Source organism: Notechis scutatus, chromosome 3 (genome assembly GCF_049901735.1).
Source record: "Notechis scutatus isolate UNSWTSFEM ecotype Mainland chromosome 3, rNotScu1.2, whole genome shotgun sequence".
NCBI classification, from domain to species: domain Eukaryota; kingdom Metazoa; phylum Chordata; class Lepidosauria; order Squamata; family Elapidae; genus Notechis; species Notechis scutatus.
This window is the reverse complement of record NC_142011.1, coordinates 102,738,606-102,755,314: the sequence shown is the minus strand read 5'-3', so window position 1 is coordinate 102,755,314 and position 16,709 is coordinate 102,738,606. Positions and strand designations below refer to the sequence as shown.

The following is a 16,709-nucleotide window of genomic DNA, read 5'->3' as shown; positions in this document are numbered from 1 at the left end:
AGATCCTGATACAGTTTACATTCTTCTATTGTTAACGTGCAGCATCACCTAGGGCTGTGGCTGGAACTACCACCCCATATCAACTTTACATCAGCAGCTAGCACCATAGAAGTTGTGGTGTACGTGAGGCAGAGCTGTTCTTCAAGCTGTTCTGAGGCAGCAGTTAGAAGGGCAAGCCCAGTTTTGAAGAGGAATCCCAGTGCTGGTTGGGTTGAAAGCTAAGAGAGAAGGGGGAAGGAAATGCTCTTTTCTCTAGAATGCCTGGTTTTGCTGAACTCCCTCAAAGTGAAACATTAATTCAGCCCTGAAATACCAATCCATCTGTCAATCTGCAAAGGTGGGAGTTGTTCCAGTTTTTTTTCCCTGAGGATATATGCAGAAGTGTGTGTAAATAAGTTTCTTGCATTCCTTACCCACCCATGCTTTTACAGGGAGAATGTTTGGCTGGTTGCCACATCTGTGCTTCTCAGCCTTTACTGTACAAAGGCAAGACATCTGTCCACAGTGGTATCTTGACATTGTGGGTAGGCCCTGATCTTAAAGTAATATTGACTCCTTGAACACCTTGCTTACAAAATAGGAACCAGATAAATAATTTGATTATGGGTTGGCAAAACGTTGTAATCCTTGGTTTTTACTGTATGCCGCCCAGAGTCACTTCAGGTGAAATGGGCAGCTTCTTACAAATAAAAGGAAATGTGCCCTATGGCCTTAACAATAATAACTCTCTTTCCTTTCTAATTATAATTAAAATGTGATTTTAAAAAGTAAGAATAGAATCTTCCAAAAATCTTCGATTTAAAACTATTGAGGTGGATTGATAAGTCTTGATTGATTATGAGGGGAGCCAGCGTCATAATTTCCTTTTGTTGCTATCTAAGACAAAACCATGATTAAGGCAAAGGAAGGACTAATCCAGTAAGTAAAGGAAGATGGCCAGGGCCATCTTCTTTAGCCTGGCTCCAGACCAAGAAGTAATTATAACACGTGATTCATTTGTTAGAAAATAACCTTTGCCTGAGTATTAATGATCAAACATTTATGAGCTCACAAAATGTCTTGGATGGAAGTATACCATTGTGTTGAAAGGGGACTAAGGGAATCTCCGCAAAACCTTTTTCTAAATCAAGAGACTACGACATGGTTACCATGCTGAAGCAGCACATTAAAGTAACATACTTGGCAGAGTCAAGCATGACCTATAAATCCAATGTTTTAACAATCAAAAAGACCCCCAATTATTTTTTTATATTTTGCCATACAATATTTTGGTCAGTGCAGAGGATACATTTTGATATGAAATCCAGTCATCTCCAATTCTGACACAAAGAACAAAGCAGCCAAATTATTAGGAACGCACAATTATTCCTCGGGGTCTTGGAAGCGAGTATTGTTTGATGCTGGGTAAATTTACATGATGCTTTAAATTATGATGACAGGGATGTTGTTCTATAATTGTATTTTATTGTGTGTGTGCACATGTGCGTGTTTAAATGCTGTGGTTATGTGGTTAAGATTATAAATCACTGGGGAAATCCTGGATTCTTGAGCCATAGAAATGAGATATACCATATATCTCATAGAAATGAGATATAACAACCAATTGGGGACTTATGTCAAGTCGAAACCCACAAGACAGAGTCTCTGCTCCCCTCCCAAATATAAATTTTAAAATATGGGAGAAAGTCCTCTGAATAGCAAAAGAAGGCCAAAGTTATTGGTGACCCTTGAGATGTAGGTTCATTGAAGTCTTTTCTCTCCTTCCATATCAGCCAATCAGAAAACAGTGCTAATGCGAAAGTTAGGAGAAAAAAATAACTTTTTATGGCTCTGATGTGGCTATGGTTGGAAACTCTAAACAAAGCCAAAGTGACTTGTCTGGAAGCAGTGGCGCTCCTTTGGCGTGTTATGGAGGCTGTCATCAACACATCTTACTCATCTTGATGCCTTTTTTTCCCCCCTTCAGGTGCTGGGTATTTGCATGATGTTACTATCGTGAGCGCTCACCGTGGGCCTGGAATACCAGCAACTTGGGTGGAGAATTGTATGTGTCCGGCAGGATACCTGGGGCAGTTCTGTGAAACCTGTGCCCAGGGCTATAGAAGGGAGACTCCAGGACTTGGACCTTATAGTCCTTGTGTGCCATGTTTCTGCAACGAGCACAGTGAAACCTGCAACCCTGAATCTGGTAAGGAGAATAATGGGGAATATTGTTGGTGCTAGATTTTGTTTTGCACTTTGATGTCCTGGATGTGATGATTATCTAGACTAGTGTTACTCGACCTTGATAATTTAAAGATGAATGGACTTCAACTGGTGGGGGAATTTTGGGCCATGGTTGAGAAATATTGACCTAGATATCACCTTGAATGAATGCCTTACTAATCTAATATTCTTTATTTTAGTTTTTAAATGTCATATTCCAGTGGTGGCTAACCTTTTTGGGATCCCATGCCGAAAATTGTGTGCGCGCTCACGCATGCGTGCTCGCATGCCAGCACCCAGAAGGCAATGCACGCACCCCCCTTGCCCCCTGCGCATGTACGTGATCCCCCCATGCATGCCACATGTCTGCGCATGCGCACGAGACTCCCTGCACACCCTCACATCTCTGTGCATGCCCGTACATCTCCCGCGCATCCCCGCATCCCATGCATGCATGCCAGATACCAGACAGTCGGCGGGTGGGCGGCGTGTGCGCATATGCAGTGGGGCTCTTCCGGGTGACCTCTCGCGTGCTGGCAGAAGTGGCTCTACGTGCCACTTCCGGCACACATGCCATAGGTTCACCATCACGGTCATATTCCATATTCTTTTTATGTATAAAAACATGTTGCTTTATGCACTGCTTTCCCTTGTCTGCATCTAAAACAGGATATTGTGCTACATCTGGAGAATCCCCTGTGAGGTAGCTGCTGCTCTAGTGTTTCAGCCTCTGGATGATCAGCTTTCCTCTCTTTACCCCTAGGAGCATGTGACTGCAGAGATAACACTGCAGGTCCTCACTGTGAAAAGTGCAGTGATGGTTATTATGGTGATGCCACCACAGGCACCTCTTCAGATTGCCAGCCATGTCCATGTCACGGGGGTTCAAGCTGTGCTGTAGTTCCCAAGACCAAGGAAGTGGTCTGTACCAGTTGTCCAACTGGAACCACAGGTATGCTCTTGTTGAATTCTCATTATGAAGACACAGCTTTGGCAAGTTCTGTTGCATTGCTGGGTAGAAGAGTAATGAATGGATTTGAATTTGTTCTGTTTTTTTCAGCAAACATAGACTTTTCCAAAGTTCAGACATATTGAATCTCATTTTTATGCAACAAACAAGCAAAGGAGAATTATTTGAGTAAGGATGGAAATGTCAACTTCTGGATCAATCATTCCAGAAATGCAATTTCTATGACAGCCCTGGAGCCTGAACCAAAAATATAAATGTAGGAGCTTTGCAAAATTCATTTAAAGTAAAGGCAAAGGTTCCCCTGCACATGCGTGTTTGTCGTTTCTGGCTCCAGGGGGCGATGCTCATTTCTGTTTCTAAGATGAAGAGCCAGCGCTGTCCGAAGACGTCACCGTGGTCATGTGACTAAATGCCGAAGGCGCACAGAACGCTGTTACCTTCCCACCAAAGTGGTCCCTGTTTTTCTACTTGCATTTTTCACGTGCTTTCGAACTGCTAGGTTGGCAGAAGGTGGGACAATACGGTAATGGGAGCTCACTCCGTTATGTGGCATTAGGGATTTGAACCGCCAACCTTCTGATCAACAAGCTCAGCATCTTAGCCACTGAGCCATTTAGGCACTCCTAATTCAAGTTACTGGCTGATAGTAATTAATAACTTCCTACTTCCTTCCTTCCTTCCTTCCTTCCTTCCTTCCTTCCCCTCCCTCCCTCCCAAATGATTTATTTCCCCAGTAGAATTTTATACATTAATCCTGGTTATCTGTTCAGTGGAGAAATCAACCTTAGAGCCCATTAAAATGGAAAAGCTGTTTCAAAAACGTGTATGGCAAGTTTCCAGGAAAGCATAAGAAAAATAGCCTTTTAACAATGGCCTCAGTAAATGCTTGGACCCCTCCACCATTACAGCTGGTGGAAGAAATCACACTCCTTTTTCCTTGTTTTATGACTGAAACAATGTTAGAGCTGGCCCCAAGGAATAAAGAAATTGGCCAATCTTGGCAAATGTGTCACTCTTAGAGGAGGCAGCTTTCAGATGGTTGCACAGAGTGTCTGTCCATGACCCAACTTGTCTGAGTCATAAAAGTAAACACAAAATCAACTTTCCTGTGCCTTTCTGAATGCTGGATTTATTGAGGCTGTGTCCAGTGTTCTTTCTTTTTTCCTTATCAGTCTGAACAGCCATGTTTCAGGCTGAGATCCTGCTTTCTCTGAAGGTCCTTTGCTTCTAACTCTTTATTTTCTCTCCTGTCAATCGATTGCTAGATAATCATTACCTACCTAGAAGCTTAGTGCATGCTTACACTTTTCAAAATTTTAAATGGGTGATCCCAGTCTATAAATGATCCCATTTTGTATAGGAGCTCTATGCACTTGAAGAAAACCATTTTAAAAAATTGAAAAATCCAGGTAACCTAATGCACATTTGGAATCCATTAGCATAAATATTCTATGATATATAGAGCAAAAAGCCTCCAACTAAATATATGATAAATGGGTTCTTCCTTTATCTACCTATTTCCCAAATATTTTTGCCTCCCTCTTAGATTATAAAAAACATTTCCTCTTAATGTTGCTGTTAAGTCTTGTTTCTTATATCCCAGATTTCCCCAAATTTGGCACCATTCAGCTGTGTGAATTTCAACTACTAAAATTGTCAGTAGTAGCTCTGCTAGCTCAGAAATTCTAGAAATTGAACCTTGCACATTTGGAGAACACTCAGGTTGGGGAAAGGGTGTTTAAGGAAGTTCCTTTGAAACGGTACTGCACTGTGTTGTTAAACTGGTTTCCATTTAACTTTTGATCTTTCCATTCTTCTAATGTTACTTCTTGTCAGGTGATGGTTTATGTACTTTTTGCCTTTTCTTTGTTTTTGCTCTGCTTCTTAACTCTGGAATTTGTCACCAGCTATAGCTTGGTCAAAGTAAGTACAGTCCCATTTTCAAAAATCAATGAATTTATGGGTTTTTCTTCTGTAGGTTACTTGAACTCCATATTGCATGACAGTCTGCCATTACGTTTTTTTCCCCTTCACTTCACTTCATCAGTAAGAACTGTTTTTAAAAGAAACTTATTGTAGCTGTTTTATTATTTAGCATTTCCTTCTATTTCTTTTTGCCATCATCATCATCACCATCTTCACACCAATAAACACAGATACAAAACTTAAAATACAGGGAGACCAAACATGAAACAATTAACAATGAAGGGAAGAGGCCAACTAATTTTTGCAAGCCATAGCTATTGCTAGAAACTTGGCAACTTTTCTAGTGGCTGCCCAAGTTAAGTCTTGTTTAAAGAGGTTGCAACGTAGTCATTTCATGAAACTACAGAGGGGAGTTTTATGTCTGGACTGCCTCAAGGGTCATTTTCAGTGCTTTGCAGTCGGTGTTTTAATAATTGGAGCATTATTTCCAAAGGGTCTGGTTAAAATACTGGATTTGTGAATGGAAAATGCAATCCTTATTTCCTAAGTGCTTTCATTGGCTTTGGAGAAGCTTTTTTCTTCTCTTCCTTTTTTGTTGTTATAACTGATGTATTACTGCTAAGCCAAATTGTGCTTCTGTCTCTGTACAAAAAAAAAATCAATCTGAATAACAAACAAGCAGGTCTCGGGAAAGTTTCCTTCAGATTTCTAGCCATTCATAGACTATAGAATCATAGGGCTGGAAGATCTTCTAATCCAACTGACATGGCATCTATGTCAGGGTCTTGTTATCGTCTTATCTCCTGTTTCACTTCTTTTTTGACCCAGTACATATGCCTCCGAAGGATGCTGAGTCCTCATTGAGATGTATTCTTAGTGAGCAAGAATACAGCTTAATGATTTATTGGGTTTTTCAAATACAGGTAGTCCTCGACTTACAACAGTTCATTCAGTGATTGTTTGAACTTACAACAGCACTGAAAAAAAAGAGAGATTTATAACCATTTTCCCCACTTATGAGCATTGCAGCATCCCTATGGTCGCATGATTTGTTTTGGGATGCTTGGCAACCGGCTCGTATTTATGATGATTGCAGTGTCTCAGGGTCATATGATCCCCTTTGGCAACCTTCTGACAAGCAAAGTCAATGGGGAAGCCAGATTCCCTTAACAATCGTGTTGCCAACTTAACTGCAGCGATTCACTTAACAATTGTGGCAAGGAAGGTCATAAAATGGGGCAAAACTCACTTAACAACTTAGCAACATAAATTTGGGGTTCAATTGTGGTTGCAAGTCAAGGATTACCAGTACTATTTCTGAAAGCTTCAGCATTCCTTTTGAAGTCTGTGCTTTTCATTGAGCCCATATTGGCTACAGTTCTGTTAACACTTCACTGTTGAGACTGAAAAATTGAAGTTTTCCATAATTTCTCAGCTAGTTTTCTACCTTAGTCATTTTTTTTTTTGCATGGATTACAGTATTTATTTTGTGTATGTTCTAATATACCTGTTTCCTGGACCTACAGGTAAAAGGTGTGAGCTGTGTGATGACGGTTACTTTGGAGATCCTCTTGGCCAAAATGGCCCCTTCAGGCAATGTCGCCTCTGCCAGTGCAGTGACAACATTGATCCCAATGCAGTTGGGAATTGCAACCGCTTGACAGGAGAATGTTTGAAGTGCATTTACAACACAGCTGGTTTCTACTGTGACCGATGCAAAGATGGTTTCTTTGGGAATCCCTTAGCTCAGAATCCAGAGGATAAGTGCAAAGGTATGTTGGAAGTTACGATTCCCCCCTCTTCTAGGGAAACAGCCCCCACCCTTTGTCAAGTAGGGCTATTAAAATAGCTGGAGCCAGCTTGCTTTTCACAACAAAGGAAGGAGAAAATTACAGGCATGAGATACAGAGAAAAAAACCCCCTACAAACTAGCTAAGATCCTTTCCCATAGAAATCAAATAGATGGCAAGTTATAAAAACTTGTGAAAAGCAAATCAAAAGGCATAACAGGATATTGCAACCTAATGCAACAAACAGCTACAAAAAACAGTTACCAAGATCCCAGGAAGAGATCCCAATATCAAAAGACAGGAACTCATCACGCACACACAAATCAAAGACTTCAAAGGTTCACACTTACAAAATCAAAGGATCTGAAGGGTATAAAAAAGGAGTTTCTCTACTCACTTATTAGATTAATCCTAGGAACGCTGTGAGATTTCTTACCTGCCTTCCTATTAATAAACTGATTCTGACTTTCAACGCAGCTGACCAAATCATTTTGCATTTCTCCCAGCCGGGAAATTTGAATCCACAAAAGGAAATAACTTTGTCTATTCCTTAAAGGGCAAGGTTTCTTTTTTCCTTTCCTCAGGTAGGTAGGTTTTTTTTCCTCAGTAATGCATAAAAGTCCAATTCTAGGACATCAGTCTGCCCCTTTCTTCAGGAGAAAAGCTCTCCCACCCCAAAAAAATTTATTTGGCCAGGGGATCAGCTGGGAGATGCTTCCCAGTACTTTCAGCAGCTGTTGTTTCTTCTGCCTCTGTAATGTAACAGAAGATTTGGCATGTGCCTTGGAACCAGTATCTTATGAGCAAGCAAAGACCTTCAGAATCCGTGATCATAGAACTATTCTTACAGAAATTGTCTAGCACTTCTGTAGGGTTTGTACAGAAGCTTTGCTGGAATCTTTGAGTCTGCTGAATGAAAGATAAGTCCCTTACTCTTCCTCATAGAACTTGGTTCCCTCACCATCTTGGTAGCTTTCCTCTAAACTAATTAGTATTAAAGTCTCATGTTAATGTAAAGGAGCAAATTTAGTACCGTGTTTCTCCAACAATACGGCCTCCACCAATAGGAAGGCCCAGCATGATTTCTAGGCATGAGGTGAAATTAAGCCCCGCCCCCAAAATTAGGCCTATTCAAACCATGCTTTTCCCCGCCATTTTTCACATCGTTTGTTAGAACTACACGAGGTGAAGAGAAATGGGCGGGGGAAGGGTGGGGGGATGGGGAGCAAACTTGCCTTTAGGAGTGCCCTGCAGGTAGCCCAGGCCAGAATATCCTGATAGCCGATTGAAGCTCCCTGAAGGCAGAGTCCCCAGCCGCTTCAGGGCGTGGCGTGGCTACCCGTGTCCCCTCGCCTTTAGGGCAGTCTCTTTTGGGCGATGGAAGCTCCCCAAATGCAGTCACCAGCTACTTCAATCGGCCGGTAGAAGCGGCCTCGCAGCGAGGGGAGTGTGTGTGTGCCACGCTTCGCCCCGAAGCGGCTGGGCACTCTGCCTTCAAGGGAGCTTCGATCGGCCGGTAGACGCGGCCTCAGGGCGAGCGCACATACACACACACACACACCTCGCCGCGAGGCTGCTTCTATTGGCAGACAAAGCTCCCTTGAAGGCAGAGTCCCCAGCCGCTTCGGGCGAGGCGTGGCTGCCCATGTCCCCTCGCCTTTAGGCAGTCTCTTTCGGGCAATGGAAGCTCCCCAAATGCAGTCACCAGCCACTTGATCGGCCGGTAGAAGCGGCCTCGGGCGAGCGCGCACACACACACACACACATTCCCCTCGCTGCGAGGCCGCTTCTACCGGCCGATTGAAGTGGCTGGTGACTGCATTTGGGGAGCTTCCATCGCCCGAACAAGACTGCCTAAAGGTGAGGGGACATGGGCAGCCACGCCTCGCCCTGAAGCGGCTGGGGATTCTGCCTTCAAGGGAGCTTTTGTCTGCCGAAAGAAGCGGCCTCGCGGCAAGGTACGTGCGTATGGGCCGCTGTAGGTGGGGGAGGAAATTAAGTCAACGCCAAAAAGCCGGCCTACCCGTTTTTTCAGGGGTCAAAAAAAAATAAGGCCTGGCCTTATTTTGTGAGAAACACGGTAAAATAAAGTACAACCCTCTTAACTTCTCTTTTGAGGCATCTTTTTAATATTTGAAATAGCCACACACAAAAAATTGACTGCTAGAAAGATGTCTCAGTTACACCCTGAAAGTAGTATAAAGTCCTCATCTCCCAATCAGTCAATGGCTGCAGAAATTTGTGGAACCTGGAGAGAGTGGAAGGTTCAGTTGTTCCATCCAAATGCTTGACCAAAGAGGGATTATGGCTTCCAACTTGTGTATTTATGGATTGTTTGTGATGTGGTCAGAAGAAATGGTTCCCCCACCCCACCTCTGGCAGAACACTTTGTTTATAAATCGTGCCAAGTATTCTTTCTAACCTATCCCACTGAGATGCATTGCAATATGTAGGCACATGTTTGACGAGCAAAGAGACTAAATACTAACTTGGAGCTGTTACATTTCCTTTGCCTAATGGCCCTCTTGAAGGCAAAAGGGTTACTATTTCCAAAGTGTGAAAATGGGAATTAGGCTTCCTGCAACCGCCCTCTGAATTCCTTCTGGTTGGAAAACCCATCGTGATGCCTTTTATGCTTTTATTTTTGTAGCTTGCAATTGTAATCCTTACGGCACAGCAAATTTACAGAGAAGCTGCAATCAAGTAACAGGCCAGTGTGAATGCCTTTCACACGTCACAGAGAGGGACTGCAGCTCCTGCGAGCCAGGTTTTTACAACCTGCAAAGTGGGCGTGGCTGTGAAAGGTGAGATCTTCTTTCCTGACATTGGAATTGAACGCTGGTGGCCTGGATGGATGAGACATCATCAGAGAGGTTTCCCAAGAGTAGAGGAGCTTTTGTTAAAAGCAGCTGTTAAGATTTACAAATTGACTTTTATAGAAAGCTGTCTGCAGCAGATTGCCTCCCGTCTCCCCTGTGACCATTTATGCCAAAGGTCTCCAAACTTGGCAACTTTTAAGACTTGTGGACTTCAACTTCCAGAATTCTAGGAGTTGAAGTCCACAAGTTTTAAAGTTTCCAAGTTTGGGGACCCCTGATTTATGCTTTGCATGCCTTCCTAAAAAAAAAAACCCAATATCGCCCTACCTTTCCTGAAATGAAGCCTCAATACATGAAATGACACGTGTGCACTTTCTTCCCCAGTTACTTTTCCTTCTCCTGCCACTGGTGCGTTTTAAACTGCTAACTCAATAAAGCAGAGATCTTATTGTTGTTCCGTGTAACACTTTCAACTGAACAGTGTACAAACACACAAGATAAATTGACTTATTGATTTATTTTTGTTGTCGGATCTTCCCATTAGTCTGCAGCAGATGGCAGCACCTAGCCAACCTTGATGTTTTCTGAAAGCTAAGCAAGGTTCAGTGTGGTTAATACTTGAATGGGAAGGCAAGAGAGAGAATAGCAAGGGGGTAGGATGGAGCAGGAGGTGGAAAAACATCCCAGAACACAATAGAAAACCCCTTTCCTGAGAAAACTGCATGGACGTCTGCTGGTAGTCCCCAGAAGTTGGAGTCTTTTACCTTCACCTTATTTTACTTTAAGACAATGCAAATCATTTAAAAGGAAAAGAACAGAAAACAAACTATTCTCTAAGGAGAGAGAAACTTCCAACATTAAAGCGGGGGCAGAGGAACCGATCTGAGAATCAAAGCTTCTTTGAGGCTATTTCTTTTCAATATTTCAATGTTTAAATATTTAAATTCAGAAAGGGAGGCCTGTGGGGCTCTGACAATCTGTCCTCGCCCCCTGGTGTCTTTCAAAACCTGCCATCTAATCTAACCATCCCTGGAGTCCATGTATCTGGCTGTGTTCAAAAAGAGAGTGGAAATAGCAACAAACACCAGACTTTCTCATTTATTCAGGGTGTGGTGTGGGTGCCTCATCTGCTTTAATTCCATTGCAGCTACGGAGGTCAGACTGTCCTGCTTGCAAAGGACCAGAGCCAAAAGGAGCCGCAGATGTTATTATACTGTATAACTGGGAAGTTACATTATCTGGGTCAATGTTCATGTTTAGAGGAAGATAATGTTTCTGAGGGGTTGTATATGGAGCCTAAAGCCTTGGATTAAAATGAAGGATAGGAAAATTAGTCAAGTTTCATGCCAAACAAGCTTTCAAAATTATCTCAAGGCTTAGAAGATAACTAAGAGTTCAAATACAGGTAGTCTTCAACTTAACAGCCATAAATCGTGACATCGTAAAATCAAGGCATCCATTTGACTGGATCCGATTTTACGACTTCTTTTTGCATTGGCTGTATCATTGGACATACCATGGTCCTGTGACCGCTGAATACTGCAATTGGCCATAAAAGTGAGATTTTGCAATGAGCCAAAAATGCAGTCGGTTGACCATTGGAGTTGATGCAGCTGTTGGAATTTCAGAACCAGATCATAAGTAGTTTTGGGGGGAGGGGGAGGAATCGGTTGTAACTTCAAAAAGTCACTAAGAGAGGACTACCTGTATTTTACTTTATAATAGGTACTTTAAAACCATTTGCTTGAATATTAAATGTAAATGTAAAAGTCTTCATTGTGCCTCAAATACTGCATTTCTGAACGGCTTTAATTCACAGAAAGTAGGTATTTTCTAATTGGAGCTTTACTGTTGAGTGCTGCATTTCCTTTTGACCAATTGTGTAGGCAAATGACATCTGTCTTTCATCCCATACTTACATCCCTTTGGGCAACATGTTTTGTTTTTAATTGACATATTAGTCCAGGGGTCTCCAAACTTGGCAACTGTAAGACTTGTGGCCTTCAACTCCCAGAATTCTCCAGCCAGCTATGCTTACAAGCCTTACAGTTGCCAAGTTTGGAGACTCCTGTATTGGTCAAATCAGAACATGACAAGCATAAGGCACACCCTTGTTTCCTTACCCGTGTTCATTGATGTTGAGATGCATGCATTGCTCTTCCTCTCCTAGATGTAACTGCCATCCTCTGGGCTCCACTAATGGCCACTGTGACATTCAGACCGGGCAATGCGAGTGTCAGCCAGGCGTTACCGGCCAGCGTTGTGAGAGGTGTGAAGCCAACCATTTTGGATTTGGTCCTGAAGGCTGCAAACGTAAGGGGAGTGGGGAAGACCCAATTCCCTGTCCCAACTTTTCCTCATCCACTTGTTTTTCCATCTCTGATGCTCTGTATGGAGAATCTTTTCATCGCTACTAATGTGTCTGTCCTTAGACTTGGACATCACAAGAGGTTTAATTCTTTTCTCCTCTTTGTCTGCCTCTTGCATGTTTTCTCATTTCAAGTCCAGCAAGGATGTTTTTGCAGTTATATGAGTCTTGCTTTCTGTCTCTAGGGCATTCGGATTGCATATACTAGTAGACCATCTGCTGCTCCTTGTCATAAATACTTGCCCTGAATTTTGTCCCAGAACTGACCTGGTTTTTGGCTCTTACACTCCTACGCTGTTGCTGCGGAATGTGTCCTTTAGCAACTAACTCATACTGAGAACATGGAAAGTGTAAAATCTAGGACATACATTCCTATTTATTTAATCCTCCCCATTTCCTTATTTTTTTAAAAAAAATAGCCTTGGATGAATAGATTTGGATATGGTGATCCACTGCATATATAATGCTAGCTTCCTGCAAAGGAGGACTTGTAGAGTTGGCTTTGGGAACGCCAGGTGCATTCTCTTCTGTCATCTTCAAAATAATTACCCTGCTTCCTTCTCCTTTTGAGGAATTGCCATCGTTCTGTATCATAAACGTATTGATGCCAAGCTGCAATGGCAGTGTCAAATGTTGTTGGGATACAGCTTGGCGTCATTAAATGCAAAATGGGAAGAGGAAAATTAATTGAAGCATATTCTTTTGAGTCTAGTTTCTAATTCACATACTCTGGTTTGTAAATGGAGCTGGCATTTGGACCACAAACACAAATTATACCAATAGCAAGTGTAACTTTGAACGTGAACATACCTTAAACAACAGAAATGCACAGCAAACACATACTTTTGTCACATTACACAGGTAGTCCTTGATTTACGACTTCAATTGAGCCCGATGTTTCCACTGCTCAGCAAGGCAGTTGTTATGACCTTTTTGACACAGTGGTTCAGCGGATCACTGCAGTTGTTAAACGAACCATGCCAATCTGGCTGGGAAAGCTACAAATGGTGCCCCTTGACAGTGCAACTATCATAAACATACGCCAGTTGGCAAGGGCCCAAATCCTGGTCACCTGACTTTGGAATGCTACAATGGTCATAAGTGGGAAAACCAGTCATAAGTCATTTTTTTTGTAGCTTTGAACCAGTGGTGGGATTCAAATATTGTTGCCATCGGTTCGGTGGGCGTGGCTTGGGCGCAGGCGCAGAGGCATTCTAACTCGCCTCCTGCAAGCCTGCACGATCCCGGTCGCTTCAGCAGCTACCGCGCGACACTCTTCTATGCCGCGCAAAGCAGCTGTGCTTCAAATTCAGCGGATAAAAGTCAGTATAGGAGCCCGGCTGGGAGGGTGGGCCCAACAGCAGAGCGGTGGGAGAGAAGCGGTTCGGTCAGCGCTGCTCATCACTCCTACCGACTCGCCAGAACCGGGCAGAACCTGTCGAATACCACCACTGCTTTGAACGGTCACTATGTATTTTCACTGAGAGGCACGCCCTAACCGAGGCTAGGTGGGACAGGTATGACGCATAGAGTCAGACTATTTACAGTTACATTTGCTGCATCATTGCTTTTTTTATGGTAAAATAACACAAGGTAACTATGGAGTCATGATAGAGTGGTGAATCAGACAGGATAAAAAAAACGAGCCACAAGGACTAGACAGGATCCCTCACTGCTGTTATTTTCTTGGCATGTCAATATTTTTCATCTGTATATACTCACCAGACATTTTAGGATAGCAGCTGCTACAAAATCCAAACTAGCAAACTAGTCTGGGTGGAAATTCTGGGAGTTCCTGTCCCAAAGCATCCGGAAGATGCTGGTTTGGGCCACATGATAATAATAAACCTCCCCTTCATGTGAATACAGGTAGTCCTCAACTTACAGCAGTTCATTTAGCGACAGTTCAAAGTTACAGAGGCACTGGGGGGGGAAAAAGTGACTCATGACCCGTTTTTCACATTTATGACTTTCGTAGCATCCGCATGATCATGTGATCAAAATTCAGGTGCTTGGCAACTGACTCATATGTCCCAAGGTCATATGAGGTCAAAGGTCAAAGATCAAAGTCTGATAAGCTTTTGCAACATTTTGACAAGCAAAATCAACAGGGAAGCCAGATTCACTTAACACAACCGTGTTACTAATTTGACAACTGTGGCGATTCCCTTAACAACTATGGCGTGTGTTTACGACAGATGCACTGTCAAGGGGTCATGTGACCCCCATTTGTAACCTTCCCAGCCAGATTCTGAGAAGCAAAGCCAGTGGCACGATTTTATTTAACAACTGCAGTAGTTTGCTGAACAACTGTGGCAAGAAAGGTGGTAACATGGGGCAAAACTCACTTCACAGATGTCCCACCTAACAACAGAAAAGTGGGGCTCAATTTTGGTCGTTAGTCGTTAGTAAAGACTCCTTTCTGTCATTGTTGTTTCACAAAGCGGTAGTTTGTTCATAACAGCAGCATCAGAGAATCTTTTCTTGCTCCACTTCGTCTTTCAGAAGTGCTAGAACTTTCCATGCATAGGTTTTCCTCGACTTAGTGCTGCAATTGAGCTCCACATTTATTTCTGTTGCTGAGTGAGACATTTGTTCAGTGAATTTTGCTCCCGTTTTACAACTTTTCAGGGCCATAGTTGTTAAGTGAATGACTGCAGTTCCTAAGTTAGTTTCTTTGTTCTTAAGTCAGTTTGTTAAGTGAATCTGGCTTTGACTTTGCTTGTCAGAAGGTCACAAAAGGTAATCACGTGACCCCCAGGACACTGCAACCATCATAAATGTGAGTTAGTTGCCAGACATCTGAATTTTGATCATGTGACCATGGAGAGGCTGTAAAGGTCATAAGTGTGAAAAATGCCCATAAGTCACTTTTTCAGTGCCTTTGGAACTTCGAACAGTCACTAAATGAACTATTGTAAATTGAGGACTACCTGTACTGTATGTACAAATTCTGGCTTCATTTAACAGGTAAAAGTCAGCAATGCCTTATTTTCCTAGTAGCTAAAGGCTATTGTATAGTAAGCACCAATCCATTGACATTTGAAAGAGGTTTAATAGATATCCCAAGATTAAAGATTTTTCAGATTGTTCTTGTCTCATTGGCCTCTTCCCTGTTCAATGTTTAAATGCCTTGTGTTTCCTCAGCTTGTGACTGTAACCCTGAAGGTTCCCACTCCCTTCAGTGCAAAGAAGACAGCCGTTGTGAGTGCAAAGAAGGCTTTGTGGGAATCCGCTGTGACCAGTGTGAAGAAAACTACTTCTACAATCGATCCTGGCCTGGTTGTCAAGAATGTCCTGCATGTTACAGATTGGTGAAAGATAAGGTCATACCGATTACAACATTTGCTAGTTTATAGCTAATTTTGCCAATTTGGAGCCTACATATTTTTATAACGAAGAAAATTAATATGATACACATATGTGCTTGGCCCAAAAATGTTACACAGTGGAACCTCAGGTCGCGACTGTAATCCATTCCAGTACTATGGTTGCAACCCGATTTGGTTGTGACCGGAAGCACGACCATCTGCGCATGCGCGGACCAAAAAAGCCCCCCCAAAAAATGGTGCCAAAGGGGAAATTGCCGCGGCAGGGAAAATCGCCACAGCAATTTTTGGGTTTGCTTGGTCACCACCTGAAGATCTGTTCGCAACCAGAAGCAAAAATTCTGGTTGTCACCCAATTTGGTTGCGACCTTCCACTGTACTAGCAAAAAATATGTCACATACTTAAAAGCAACAGCAGCAACAGGAATAATACAAAACCTACATCTGTCTTAATTCTAACAGTTCCAGGAATCTGCATATTTATCCCTGAGCCACTTTGCATATTTTCAACATCTTTTTGTTCATCCTTCTTTTTATCTGGCGCCTTCAAAACCTGTGTAGTTTTCTTACTGATTTGTTGTTCTTTGGGTATCTCACTTGTTCAGGTTGAGGAGCAACGGGGGAGGCTGCGCGATCTGGAAAATCTTATAGCTAACATAGGAACAGGTGATGACATCATAACTGACCAGGCTTTTGAAGACAGACTGAAAGAAGCTGAAAGAGAAGTCATGGACTTACTCCGAGATGCCCAAAATATCAAAGGTAGCTGGCTGTCATCAGTTAATTAAGTTATACAATTTGGCAGCCTATAATTTATTTCAGAAGCAATCCGCTCATATATGAATATGTATATGTGTTTGTAAATAAAAGTTTTTCAAAAATAACATAAACACTAACATGAACTAATAAAGTTTAAAACAAACAAAGGAAGACAGAAGAAAAGGAAAAGTGCAGAAAGAGAGACCACAAAATGATTAGAAAGACTTTTCCAATTTATTTGTGCAGTTTTTTCTGTTACCCAATTTTTTTCTGAGCATTAAAACCACAAATCATGGTTGCTTTTGTTTCTTTTTCTGTTTCATGCAAAATATAAAGGGTTTCCTATTAGCCATAAATATAGATATTAGTTTTTTTTATTCTAATGAAGATTTTAGCCATCTCTGTAGATTTCATCATCATCATCAGACATTCTTCCATTATGGGAGAAGAGAGATAGTTTTCATAGTAACACTGAAGAAACTGTCCATGTTAGAGAAAGCACTAGTAGTTGGAACTATTTTTATTTTTATACTGTATTTTATA

The 16,709-nt window shown here is 42.2% G+C and overlaps 1 protein-coding gene across 1 annotated transcript in view; it reads left to right on the top strand.

Annotated features, from left to right (window-relative positions):
• Positions 1-16,709, top strand: part of LAMC1 (laminin subunit gamma 1) — a 147,000-nt gene that overhangs the window by 111,783 nt on the left and 18,508 nt on the right. The window contains exons 12-18 of the mRNA XM_026669260.2: positions 1,967-2,188; positions 2,969-3,157; positions 6,628-6,873; positions 9,542-9,695; positions 11,881-12,023; positions 15,226-15,404; positions 16,013-16,169. Of these exons, the coding sequence (XP_026525045.2) occupies positions 1,967-2,188; positions 2,969-3,157; positions 6,628-6,873; positions 9,542-9,695; positions 11,881-12,023; positions 15,226-15,404; positions 16,013-16,169 (1,290 nt within the window). The remainder of the gene's footprint in view (positions 1-1,966; positions 2,189-2,968; positions 3,158-6,627; positions 6,874-9,541; positions 9,696-11,880; positions 12,024-15,225; positions 15,405-16,012; positions 16,170-16,709) is intronic.